Source organism: Ixodes scapularis, unplaced genomic scaffold (genome assembly GCF_016920785.2).
Source record: "Ixodes scapularis isolate PalLabHiFi unplaced genomic scaffold, ASM1692078v2 PGA_scaffold8__174_contigs__length_109621045, whole genome shotgun sequence".
Taxonomy (NCBI): domain Eukaryota; kingdom Metazoa; phylum Arthropoda; class Arachnida; order Ixodida; family Ixodidae; genus Ixodes; species Ixodes scapularis.
Window position 1 is genome coordinate 10,986,581 of NW_024609883.1, and position 13,481 is coordinate 11,000,061.

A 13,481-nucleotide genomic window follows, 5' to 3' on the forward strand; every position below is an offset into this window, starting at 1 on the left:
CACGCAGCAATGCCAAGACACCCGCGTCTGCCGCTTTGTGCCGTAACCTCATCAAGTTTCAGCGTGTTTGCTGTTGGGGCGGCTTGGAGATCCACACACTAGCGACGACGTAACGTGCAGGCCTGTGTTCTAGGGGGTATTGCATGGATTAATACGGCTGAATCCTTTTGATCGGGTGGCGGTTCGTGACACTTATCCAAAGCTCTTAATTTCAAGATTAACTCCGATTAAGGTTGGAATTATTTAGGAATTATAGAGACTTCTATCGCGACGTAGCAGCAACCGTGGCCATCTAGCGGTGGCTACGCGAGACCCATACGCGCATCTGTATTTCAAATGCCATTTCTAAAGTGCGGTGTCAAAGTTGCGGTGTAGCTCCGTAGTAACACATCCGCTTCACAAGCCGTGGACCCAGGACCGAATCCCAAGAAGAGAAGGTGATCTTCAATCAAGCATTTGGCAATATCGCGACGGACACCCTATGCCCTATTACGACAACTACGGTAGACTACAGCGACAATGGACGTCATTTTCAGTGGAGGGACGAGCCCATAAGAGCTACAACTGTAGAAAGAATAATGAGGAGAGCATGGAAAGGGCAGAGTAGATCTGTGGCCCCTTTGAAGTTAAGTGGCTCCTCTGGGGGAGTAAAAGCAAGATGTATTCTTTTTGTAAAATCCGAAATCTATTGGTTTGATGTTGGGTGGCTCATCGGTACTTTGACAGTACCAGTGGCGTAGCTAGGCCATCCGGCACCCGGGGCCCTTATTTTTTTAGTAGCCTCTCCCCCCATTCACTCCCCAATCCCTGAGATTGCAAACAACCAGTGAAGCAGGGGGGGGGAGTGCTTTCGAGCCTAGTAAATTGTGCGACAGGGCGACAGCTAGTGTGCTTATTCTCGTTCTATTGAAAAATGCCAGCACATTGGCAATTTAAATCTTGTCATCACATCAGGTATGGACCCAAAGTAGTCGCATAAGCAAAGCAAAGGTAAAGATGTCACTGGCAAGTCGGCGAGTTTACAAAAAGCGGAAAGCACGAGGTTCCCCTCTAGAAAAGCTCTAATGTTTTGCTGGGAGAGTCAACTGCTTTAAGATAAAACACCATTGCTGTATTTTCCCAAAAAATTCCAAAATATGACGAAAATAATCCCTGAAGAAAGGATTATTTTCGTCATTCTTATCCAGCTCGCTTGCACCTTTGCATTTGATTGCATTTTCATAAAAAAAAATAACCTCCCCTCCCTTATTAGGGTAGCCCTCAACCTTTCGGGGCTGGCCTATCTGTCCCTTAGAGTCGAAGGAGTTTGTGACCCCTGGTGTACATTGTTTTATGAAGAGAATGGCCATTTGCTTTGTTAACTTGGGTATTTTATTTACAGTGCTTCAGTGACGCCCCTTAGGAAAAGCCTTTCTGGTGAGTTTGGCTGTGCTTTTCTGGTTTGCACGAAGCAATTGGCACGTGAGCATGGATTGCGTCAAATTATAGGGAGGCTTCTTGCATCTCATTATGGTATAACCACCACCAGAATTTTTTTTAAACTTGGAATGTGTTTTATCAGCCAATTCTCATAGAGTTCTGGAACGTTTGGAGTTGTAAAACAGCTCGCTGTAACGAAAAACCTGCACCGAAAAGTGTTACGCCCATAGGCAACGATATAAAAAAAACTTCAGTCGCCAAACAGCATTTGAGCAACCCACCTTCAGATTGTGAGCCAAGTGCTTTGCCAACTGAGCTATCCAGGGTCGGTGGTCGGAGCATCCAACTCAAGCGCGTGGCGTGCAAATGCGCGGCGCTTGCTTTGTGGTCTTTCGTGTTATGCCAAGTCATTTCACAATGTGTGTGAGAAGGGCGTGTGAATGGCACCACCCACTGAAGGTGGGTGGCGCTGTTTACATGCTCTTTTCTTCCCTGGAAGGCCCATCACACATTCTGCGCTTCTCAGTCTTTGTCAGCATAATCAAGCTTGTATAATATATTGCAAATCAAACCCTTTCACACAAAATACATGGCCCCAAAAGTCAATTTTGACCGCTGTTACGAAGTTTCTGAGTAAAAAAATGAAAGCCGTTTACAACTCCCTGTAACGCCGAATTAGAGCGCAGCTTTTGAGGGGGAGGAGGGAAGGGTACTGAGGGGAGGGTATATCCTTCCTCCCTCCTCCTCACGTCCTCATCCTGCCTGCTACTCCTCCCTCCGAGCGGCGTTGCCGTCTCCTCATGAGGGTCACGTGTCCTTCGGGGGTCACGTGTCTTTCGGGGGTCACATGACCTGACGGGGGTCATGTGACATCACTGGAGTCACGTGACGATGACGTAATCAGTGACGTCATCGTCGTCATCACTGATGACATCGTCAGCGTCACTGATGGTGTCATCGTCATTGTCACTGATGACGTCATCAGTGACGTCACACATCCCATAATGCACCGCGCGGTTACGTTGAAGCCGACGGCAACGCCGCTCAGGCCGGGAATGGGTGCCTAAGAGCTGTGCCCTAAAAGTAACCGGTTTGACATAAATTATCCTGAAACGAGTTACGTCACATTTAATAACTAGAAATTGTCAATTTTTTGTGAAAACATGCTGTAGATACGAAAGAAGTGACCTCCATCTGTTTGTAATGATTCGGATTGGCAAGACTGTGAAAGGGAATATAAAGTTTGTTCTATCAAGTAGTATTCACCCCTAAATGTTTGTCATAATTGTCTCACCATCTTTGGTGGGCACTTACATTTCATATGCTATGGTATCTAACTGGAGAAAACATTGTAGGATATTTCGCTTCAACATTATATAAAAATAGAACATAGGATATACAGATTCTTTTTATCATCCGTACAAGCGCTGCAGCATCGATCGGCTGTTTTCTTCTTCCTCTTTCCCTCCCACCCCACTTTTGTTTTTTATTTTTTTTATTAGCAGAATTCTCACCTCCAAAGGGTGATTTTCAGACTAAGGTTTTGCTATTTTCATTCAGAATTTCAGCAACAGTGATACCGAAGCTTCTCAGATCTGTCAAATTATGATGCGCATTGTTTTGGCTAGGATTTACCCCTTATTTCTAAACACGATTTACCGCTGTCGTGCATCCCTTACAACATTTCCACTGACCTCCATTTGGTGTTGTTTCCAGGTCGCTTCGAGAGACCCTGGGCAGCCGAGCCGTCTCAGGATATGGACGAGCTCGTCGGGCTCTGTTCGGGATCTTTCGGTGCACGGTAAAAAATGGCTGCCTTCTTGCTTTACCAGGTGTTGCTTCAGGGCTATTCGCACGGGGGATGCTTTTCGGGGGAAGATGTGCGTGACGTCAGGGATTGGCGGAACCAGCGAACTCCCTCTCCGGCTCCAGCATTCACACGAAGGGCAGGAAGCCGAGGAGGATGCCAGTGTTATCAGACGCTTGTAGCGGTCGCAACCTTGACAATGGGGCTCGGTTCGCGCTGACGTGAGTGGAAAAATGGAGACATACGTGAAACGGCAATACACGATCATGGCAGCAGCGCTGTTAGATGCAGGTGACCATGAACTGCTTCCTGCTGAAAGAGAGGTTTCTTGAATGGGTGGATGAAACACAAAGGACGTAGAATCGAAAACCACTTGTATGAGGAGCGGCTTGAGGACGGCATCGACAAATATAGAAGACTCCTTCGAGGGAACCGGACGAGATGTGCAACAGTGCAAGCCACAACAAGTTAGGCGGTCCCGATACCACCGCCGGTATCTCGTTGAGTAAAAAAACTGTAAAGTTGCCAGACATGCAGACAAAATACCGCCAATTGCAAAGAGATCCCACGTCAAGGTGGAGAGTGTTTGTGCGGCCCCAGCAAAAGATCTCCCATCACACTGGAATGTCTACAACGGCACGGCTCCATGCAAATGCGTGACGTTACCACGTGATGCGCCTCCCAGGGAGCAATGGGAGGGATTTCCCCCTGTGTGAACACCCCTTTACCCATAAGCGATGCTTTTTCACTGCAACGACGCTCTTGTGCAAGGTTGTAGACGCTGGTTTTGTAGCCTCTACAGGTATACAAGACGCACGATTTAGGAGTGGCCAGTCACACATTGCTCCGGTTTCTTGGGCATCTCGGCAGTAGACAGTACTCGAGATAATAACTTTGCATGAAATCTTGTGATGGCACTTGTAGGTACAGTATGTTTCTCGGTGGTGATTATGGCAGCTCGCATGTTCTTTATGACATTTCCAATTTTCTCCTTTCATCCTCTCCAGTAATGCCATGAAGCTTCGGCTGAGTTAGCAACTCAAAGCTACCTGAGCAGTGCACTTAACACTCCTGAGGCAGCAATGATCACATTTCTTCGCACCCAGTAGCGGTGCAATCAATACCGCGTAGCATTGAGGTTGTGCCTCTGCACCTGTATACAGTGGTACAGCTGAAAGAGCTGTAAAAAGTAAAAGTGAGAAATGTCTTTAGTGGCTTGTTATATGTACTTTCTTCGGAAACTGGGCATACTCCGTAAAGGCAACTTGGAATTCCACCCCCACTTCCCAAAATGATTATCTGTCCTATGAACACTGGAGATCCTGATGTTACTCGAAAATAAGATTAGGCATCATGTGATGAGATTGCTTTGTAGAGATATCTAAACCTTTTGCTTTATCTTTGTACAGTGATATACGGTCGACTTGCGTTAATTCTATCTCGGTTAATTCGACTTATCAATTAATTCTACCTTTTCCAAAGGTCCTGGCAAAAGCCCATACATTTCTGTATAAAAAAAAATTATTTTGATCTTGAAATACAAAATATGTATCGGTTAATTCGGCCTAGAGAGAACTTGCGGTGGCCAAATTACGAGCACGATTTGCCGTGCATTACTCACAAAAAGGGCCTTTTTTTTCCCCAAATTCTGCGGTGGGGCAGCAGTGGTAGCACCTGCCACCAGTCACAGCTGCCGCCACCGCACCAAATGCGTGACAGCCACTGCCTTGCGGCGGTGTACGGCGGCTCATTATAAAATTGTTAGCCCACCTTATCTAAAGCGTTGCAGATATTCCGAATTTACCGCACATCTTTTAATGTGACTTCCAGTTAACTTGACCGAATTTCGCACGTCCCGTCATGGTCGAATTAGTGGAAGTCAACTGCATTGAATGATTGCTTAACCAGACTTTTTGTCGAAACTTTTGGCTGTCGTAACTCAGAAGTGCAGTCTTGTCGTGAACACTTTTGTTGTCATGCAGCAATGGAGCCAGTGAAGCGGGTGACACGGGGAGTCAGTTTGGGGACAAGGCACATCTTGCAAGTGCCACAGACCCAGAAAACGACGACGTTGATGATGTAGAAGGTGACGGTGAAGACGCCAATGCCAGAGATGAAGCGGAAGATGAGGGCGAACACGACGATCAGGGCCAAGACGAGGACGAAGATGAAGATGGTGAGGAGGACAATGAGGAAGAGGATGAGGAGGAAGAGATAGGCATCACCGAAAGTCGGGCCAAGAAAAGGCAAGTTTTTAAACACACAATGTGTTTTACGGGTCGTTTTCTACAAGAAAATTGTCGTGAATGAGTGTCATGGATGATTGACATGAACTAGCTACATCTGAAGTTTGTCTTTGGCAAGTATTCATTAACATCGTTTTATACATCACAGTTGCTTTTCGTTCAGTGCACCTGTGGTCAAATAAACCCTGTAGGAATTCGCGTACCGCCACCGATTTGCCGTTTCCCACATGGTCCGTCAACAACCCGAGTCCAGCCTGGTTCTTTCACGGGAGCAAGATTCCGCTCCCCGTTTATTGGTTCAATATAAAACACAACGCTACAAAACACTCAATCTAAACTACAAATACACGCGGCATTACACAAATATTTACAAACGCACGTTAAGGCCAAAGCTACACACAAAGAAGGCCCCCAGGCCTCGTGTCCCGCGATTACCCTAGATCCGGTCGCCACCCACTTGCCTGCGTCTCGGTATCGTCCGGAGTTCTAAGAGGCCTTTCGCTCCCTGGGCCACCAAGTATATCTCGATCGATAGGCGAGGAGGTTTCTCCTCGCCCGCCACAGGGCGCCTGCAGCGCCATCCAGTGGCTAGGAAAAAAGTGGCATGTCGGGAGCCGAATTCGAGATCCCGATCAACCCCACGGCGACACGACCATGCGATCGTGTCGAAGGCGAGGCACTAATGTTAGAGTGGTTTGATGGGCGCCCTCGTGAATGCACGGTGCTCCATAACCCATAGGCGTGCTTGTTTGGTTTAATCTTTTTTCTTCTCTTTTTGTGTATTCCAAATGAAAAAAGATTTGGTATTTGATTTGGCGTTTGACTTGTCAGCAACTATTCAACAGTGTTCAATTTGAATTCAATTCGAGCTGAAGTTTCACTATTCGCACACTCGTAGTTTATTTATTTGTTTGTTTGTCTGTCTATTTATTTATTTATTTTATATTTATTGTTATTACTAATATTATAATAATTATAATAGTATACTTTCAAAACGGGTCCTAGTTCATGCTTGTTACCTATATAGTCTCCTCGAGTTACAGAATCCTCCTCTAGGCTGCCTGTCTTAGCCCAAACCAGCAAAGAGGTTTTAGCTTTTCTGTTACTACCTATGATTAGTTTCTTCTAATTCCTTTCATCATAATTGATTATGTTATACTAATGATATAAGTTATCGATCAAGGTGTGCCATTGCCACCCTCTACTTCATTTAGCAGCCTTTCTTGCTACTGTTTCTTGATCCTAGCATTCTCACTAATCGTGATACGCTAATGGTTCCCCGCAGGCATTAGGGTGCCAAAACTAGTGTTTAAATTTAGGTAGTGTATCACATGCATGTCAAAATATCAGATTTGTGTGTGCTAAAGGCTTCAAGCGATCAATCAGTCAATTTTATTTACCCCCAGATCTCGCATATGCAGCTCCCCCTTGTTACCAGCAGCGTCCAGCTTAAAAAGCTTAAAATTATACTTACAGAGACACTGACAGGGTATTTATGCTCGCCGAGGTTTTTATTTGAACATGACCTACAAGAGTCTAACTACCCAGTACACAATTTGCAGCTCGAAGTTTGTTTTCTTTCCACCCGAAAACAGCCAGTCGAAAATTGGCCAGTTTTAGTCGCGCTCGCTCCCTTCTTCATGGTTACGTGGCGTTAAAACTATGTGTATGAAGTATTTCTAAAGTAGATAGTAGATAAAAATAATAAACCCATTTTTATGGCCTCAAAAAAGCTGCAAATACGTTGATCGAAAAAAGCAAATGTTGCGCAGATCACAGGAAGTACACATACATGTCATTCTCAATTCGGCAACGTACCGCGGGCTGGACAACGTGATGGCGGCACACGACGTACCAACATTGCGACGAACGTCGGGCCGCTACTTCGTGACTATTGTTCGTGGTACCAACCAATCGATCTTCAAGCGCAGAATATGGAGTGGAAGGGATATAAGTGCGAAACAATCGCACGAGAAATGGTGCTCGCAAGTTCATCGTCGTCTGCTTCACACGCCAAAAAAGCGGAGAAAAAAAAGCAGTTGGGTGTAGCCACATGACTAGCGGCCATGAGCTCTCATGCTTCTGTTTCGGTTTTGAGCACTTGAGTTTTTCTACTTTATTAAAAATATATGCGCTAAAATATTGATTGGGTAGTATCCTGACACAATAATAAATTGTCTGGGGGGTGTCAGTGTTCCTTTAATGGATTTTGTCGCGAATGACGATTGATGAGGCGACAAATGACTGAAGCAAAGTAAATGTTTAATGGGACGAGCTTGTGCCCAAAACAAAATAGAAGACTAGCATCGCAGGCGTCAATGGCAGCGTAACAGCAGGATCGAATGCTGGGACGAGACTTATCCCGGACCACCACGCGGAGCACCTTTTGTTCCCGCGTGGGTTTCTAAAACATTCGGCATAGAACGTTCGGCACATAGAACATTTGAAGCTTGATCAGACGACAAGGTTCTCGAACTTATGAGAACGCTAAATTGAAAAAATAGAAGAAGTGTCCACTCCCAGAAATCGAACCTGGGGCCTCCGTGTGAAAGCCAAGCACGGTAACCATTCGGCCACGCACTTGCTTACTCGGCGACGCGCGTGGGAATATTGTGTATATTGTTCAAGGGACTTTTCTCAAGTTAACAAAAAAAACATACACCTGCCATTGTTTTTTTCCCCTTCCATGTCCTTATTGGGTCTCATCTCTATCGTATAACCAATATTTAAAACAGATGTTTATTGTATACAAATAGGCGCACATAATGATCTGATAGCTTTTCCGTATGGGGCTAATATGAACGCTTCATCATACAATTTCTTGGGTCTTCACTTTGTGTTCCCTTCTTGTGTTCCCTTCTAAACTGCAAGCAAAAACCTTCAACGAAGTAAAAAGTGATTTATTGAAGCAATAAACACGAAGCCGGACAACACGGCACTTGTGTTTGTTCTTCTGTTTACGCTGTCTGTAACATCTAAAAATTCATACCCATGTTGAGTTGTCTGCGATAGATTGTTTTGATGTCCAGTTCTGTTTTTGTCATTTTATTTTTCTCTGTCGGTTGTTGGAGGCCTCAGCTTTGAAAAGTGAAGGATGATTAAGATATTAGCAAGCAGGACAATAGGGGACACTCTCCCCTTTATCTTGTTTGTTTTCTCCGTGCTTTTTCTGGTTGTTGTTTTTTTTTTTTTTTTTGCTTTGTTTGTTTGTTTGTTTTGTAAAAAGGAAGGTTTTTTTGTTTTGTTTTTTCGTGGCAGTGACGACTTTGGAAACGTTAAAGAAAGCCTGGATTAAATAAATTATTGTACTGTCGTCTCTTTTCTTTTTTTGTCCTTTTTGTTGTTTTAATTTCGTTCTCCTTCAGTCTCGGGATTTAGCATCATGTTCAGTGCACACCGGCTCGGCTGCACTCTTAGCATTTTTTCTAAAGACCCTCAGTATTGTATCTTGTCTGGACCAAGGAGCCTGCGGGACTTCTTTGAGGACGAGGCGGAGCTGTCTGGCAGCGACGTGGGCAGCGACGGGGAGGAGGGAGAGGAGGACGAGGAGGGGGTGCTGGCCGACCTGATTGCAGCCGAGGACGACAAGGAGGACAGCAGCAAGCTGCGGGAGGAGATCGGCCGTTTCCACTTGTGAGTGTAACAACCTGTCCTTTTGTAATTGAACCTCTAACCTAACCCCTCGCCTAATCTAAGCTAACATGATGTGACCCAGCTTAAGGTAACCTAACCTTTAACCTCCTAGCCTAACCTAACCTTTGACCTAATCTAACCTAACCTTTGACCTAATCTAGCCTAACCTTTACCATAAGGGCCTACTTTACCCAACCCTAACATGAACTAACTTGGTCTTACCCTTAGCCTAATAAGCTAACCTAGCCTAGCCCCTACCTTACCTTCTAACCTAACCTAATTAACCCAACCTAACCTAATCTAACCTTATGTTTAACCTAACGTAACAATATTATTTTTTCCCTAATAATCTAACCTTACCTAGCCTACTAATCTACCCTAACCTTTGACCTAAATCTAAGCTAACCTAACCCCTTCCTAATCTTACCCCTAGCCTAACCCAACCCCTAACTTTACTTAGCGTCCTTAACCTAACCTCTAACTTAAAGGGACACTAAGGTGCTTTTTGAGATCCTCATTTTACTGTCATAACTCAATCTACGAGCTCTAATAACCTTGAAAACCCGAAATTACCTTCATGCGCGGCCGATTTTCATATAAAGAAATTATCAAAGCTCCCTATACCTTCCGTCGGCGCAGAACGACAGATGGCATTTGGAGTGCCTTTTGGGAAATACTAAAATAACAGGCAGATTTTAAGGTACAGGGACGAGAGCTTAATGCAAGCAGGGGAAGGTGAGGGCAGGGGGAAACCCCCTCTCATCAAGGCCCCCTTTTGCGTACCCCCGTTGCTTTTTTCCTCCCCAGGGATGGGCCCACCACTCAAAATTCCTGCAAACGTGGCTTTCCTCTCTGTTCCGCCCATGGCCTCCACAGCACTGTGTGCAACTTGTGATATAGAGTATAGTAAAGATCTTGATACAGCTAAGGTTTTTTTCTGAAAAGACCAACTTTACCGTAGGCAGAGATAAGTCTAACGTCGCAGAGCCTTGAAATGGAAGTTCTGGATGTGAATCTTGTCCCAAGTTTGTAGCCCGTCCCGTTCCGCACCCCAGTGGAAGATATAAAAGGTGTGGACACCGCACGCGTCGCAGCTGCCAGATAAGGTTCTTGCCTCGCCTTGGCTGCAAGTGGCGCCACCAGATTACTCTTTGTAAGCAGCTAGTGGTAGCCTATCAAAAGCCTATTTTTTCATGCTTCTCTATGGGGGACGTGCTTTTTTTAAAGTCGTTTTTTGGATGTGCCGTGCCACGTAGAACTTTGCGCTTGCGCTACACAAGCTGCTTGGACACGGCTTCGTCGTCGACTCAAGTTTCGTGCCTTAACGGCAGCAATAACAGTTTTATGAACACTTTGAAGCGCAGAGATCTCTGGCGTGGTGTTCGAGCCAGCGTCTGTCAAGGTCAGAGCAGTCGCACCTAGCGCAAAGCACATTGCCCAAATGCTGTGGCAATAGTGCGCTTCTTTTTTTTTAATGTTTGGTTGGCAAAAACGCTGTCACCATAGGCTACTCGGGCGCGCATCAATAGGACTTTATCTGGTCGATCGCGTTGCAGTGTCCGCCTTGCTGTGTATTTTCACCTAAAGAGTGTTTTACTCCATGTTCCACAATCAGCAAGCAGCTCTTGGACGAAGACAAGAGGGAGCTGAAGATATACCAGGAGCTCCTCCTCGAAGACGGGGACCTCCACAGCGACGGAACCGGGCGGCAGAGACGCTTCCGCTGGAGAAACAACGGTGAGGAGACGACGTGCTCGCCTTGTTTTTACCATTTGCCATCATCCACTGCAGGTTTTCCATAAAGCATACCACTCTTTGTCTTATTAGACCTCTTCGTCTTATTAGGCCTAGTTTTCCTTTTACTGCATGGAATGCTTTATAACGAAGCCCCCTATTTTCCCAGAAAGTTGTTTGTCCATCCGTCTGTGCATTTTCCCACTGAATTTAGTTGTGGAATTGATGTCACGTGACATCGCATAGTATACGCTTAGTTTGCCCGCTATATTTAGTGGGCAAATCGCCATCATGTGGCCTACGTGCTGACTTAGTTTCTCGAGTAAATTTAGCAAGGAAAATTGAAGTCACGTGACCTGACATCATATGTGTAGTTTGCAGTTGAATATAAAAGAAATAGGTTCATTGCACCTTGAAATGTCTGTTTAATGTGTAAATAAATTTAACCTAAATACTACTGCATTCTATGCACTATAGGGCTATGAAGCTCAAGGTCACTGCTAATGTTTTTTTAGAATAGAAATTAGTTAAGTGGCCTAGATGTAGAACCAGCAGTTTTATTTGAAGCTTCCACTCGATTTTGAAATGAGGACATGTGTGCAGGGAAAACCTGGGCCAAGTTTTAATTTGCTGCACACTTCCCAACTGCAGAAATCTCTCAAGAGTTCAGCCAACAACCCCAACAGTTTCAGTTTCCTACAGGGTGGAGGTTCACAGACCTTTGCATGGAAGAGATGTCAGTTTGTAGAGGGCACTCTGTTATAAATATGCAAGGCTTCAGCAAAGCGGTTGTCCTACGTCAGTGATGTCACCGCTGCATCATTTGTGCCAAACTGTGCCAAAGCACTCACCCTGGTACATCTTGCTACTTTCAGCCGAATGCGACGAAGTTGCTCCAACATTGTGCCACAAGTTAATTTTGCTTTCTCAGTACTGAAACTAATAGCTCAGAACCCAGCACACTGCCAGATCGTTACAGCAGACTCGAGCGAATTTTTAAAACTTTCGACTAGCGTTTAGAATAATGCAACATTCTGTTCTATTTTTGAGTACTCGGGAGTTCCTTCGTTCGGGCGGGTTACTTAAAATTTTGAACGCCTCGTTAGAATTTGTGAAACACTTAAGTCACCATCAAATATTACCTATTTAGGATACATGTTTCTATAATTATTTTGTGCATTTGAGGTCATTTCTTTTTTAAGCTTTAATTAAATGTGCTTCTCGCCGTGCACCTCTGCACTGCGGCAAAGCGACCCCTGTGAAGTGGACATTGTGATTTTGCATATACCGTTTGGTGCAATCTTCGAGTGCTCTGTGTTGCACGCACACACATCAGGTAACGAAAAAGAAACAAGACCTGAGGGATACCGATCTGAAAACTCGCCTTGCAGTTGAATGTTTAAAAATTAAAGCTGCGGCCGGTCCGTGTTACCTGCGATGCCCTGCCGAGTGGTGTGTATCAGTAGTCCTGACTGTGCGTTAGCTTTTCGGATTCGAGATTCAAGGAAACTTGGGAATAGCAACGAGATATTTAAATGACCTCGATTAGGCACCATAGTAGCCTTAATTTATTTTCTTCAGTTATTGTATTTAATGGGTATTTATAAAGCTTAAATTAGAACCAAATTATCTTTAGCAGAGGACGAATAGAGGTACGGTCCACGATTATAACGACATCGCTTTTTTCGGATTATCTCTTATCGAAGTTCAACGTGGCCCCGACCTAATTTCATGCATTCTGAACGGGACTATTCGAAGCGAACTGGCGTCCGACCAAGCTTATTAGGAAGGCCGAGGTGCTGAATGCATGGAGGTGCACGGAACAAACGTCAAACAAGAAAACAAGCAGGTAATGGAGGGCGGAACCCCGCTTCCGATGCGCCGACGCAGCCACGGAGCAGCATCCAGGTTCCGACGCTAGGCACGGCGGGGGTTGCGCACGCAGCCAACACGGCCCGGCTTTTATCGGAATCGGGTCAGGGAAGCAAGGAGCCCGGGGGAGGTCATCCCTTCAAGAAGCCGCGTTGCTTCCCGCCAGCCCTGCATGCCTGTGGCATAAACGTGCATCGTGTGCGGCTGTTTACCGAAAGTTGCTTCGATGTGTGAGGTTAAAAAAGGTGGCCGGCGCAAGTCTGAAGTTTCCAGGAAATTCGCCATTCCGGAATCGACTGTTCGACACTACTGACCATCTTGTAGAACAAGCAAGACGTACTGGACAAGTTCGAGAAGAGTTTCTCGCTCAAGAGAAAGCGGACCCATGACTCGTAGATTAAAAGTCACCAACGCCTTTGTACGCACGTTGGATTTTTTTGCGCTCACATAATTCCCAAAGGTGCAACGATCTCTACGGGAGTGTGTGCGAACACGTTGGTGAAGCCACTGAGAATAACTTTGATTTGTTTGCGCTTGTCATTATGGGCATTCTCATTGTTGCTCCTGTCTCGGAGGCTGCGATCGCAGACCTTCTGTGCGGCGAAGGTAAACACAAAGCGACGTCGGAGAGGCACCTCGGGAAACACCAACGACTGCAGATATGCAAAACATCCTAGGGCTGCTTTGGAACAAAGTGCAGTACAGTGGCGGGACAGTGCTCTTGCGATGCCTGAAGCAGTTGAAGAACTGGTGCCCGGAAAAAATTATCG

General features: G+C 45.5%; 1 protein-coding gene across 7 annotated transcripts in view; it reads left to right on the forward strand.

Annotated features, from left to right (window-relative positions):
• The window catches only part of LOC8029346 (claspin), an 85,882-nt gene that overhangs the window by 54,959 nt on the left and 17,442 nt on the right, over positions 1–13,481 (forward strand). For all 7 annotated transcript variants that reach the window (XM_042286640.1, XM_042286641.1, XM_029982739.3 and 4 more), the window contains exons 9-13: positions 1,382–1,416; positions 3,136–3,220; positions 5,209–5,472; positions 8,935–9,105; positions 10,721–10,842. In XM_042286640.1, the coding sequence (XP_042142574.1) occupies positions 1,382–1,416; positions 3,136–3,220; positions 5,209–5,472; positions 8,935–9,105; positions 10,721–10,842 (677 nt within the window). The remainder of the gene's footprint in view (positions 1–1,381; positions 1,417–3,135; positions 3,221–5,208; positions 5,473–8,934; positions 9,106–10,720; positions 10,843–13,481) is intronic.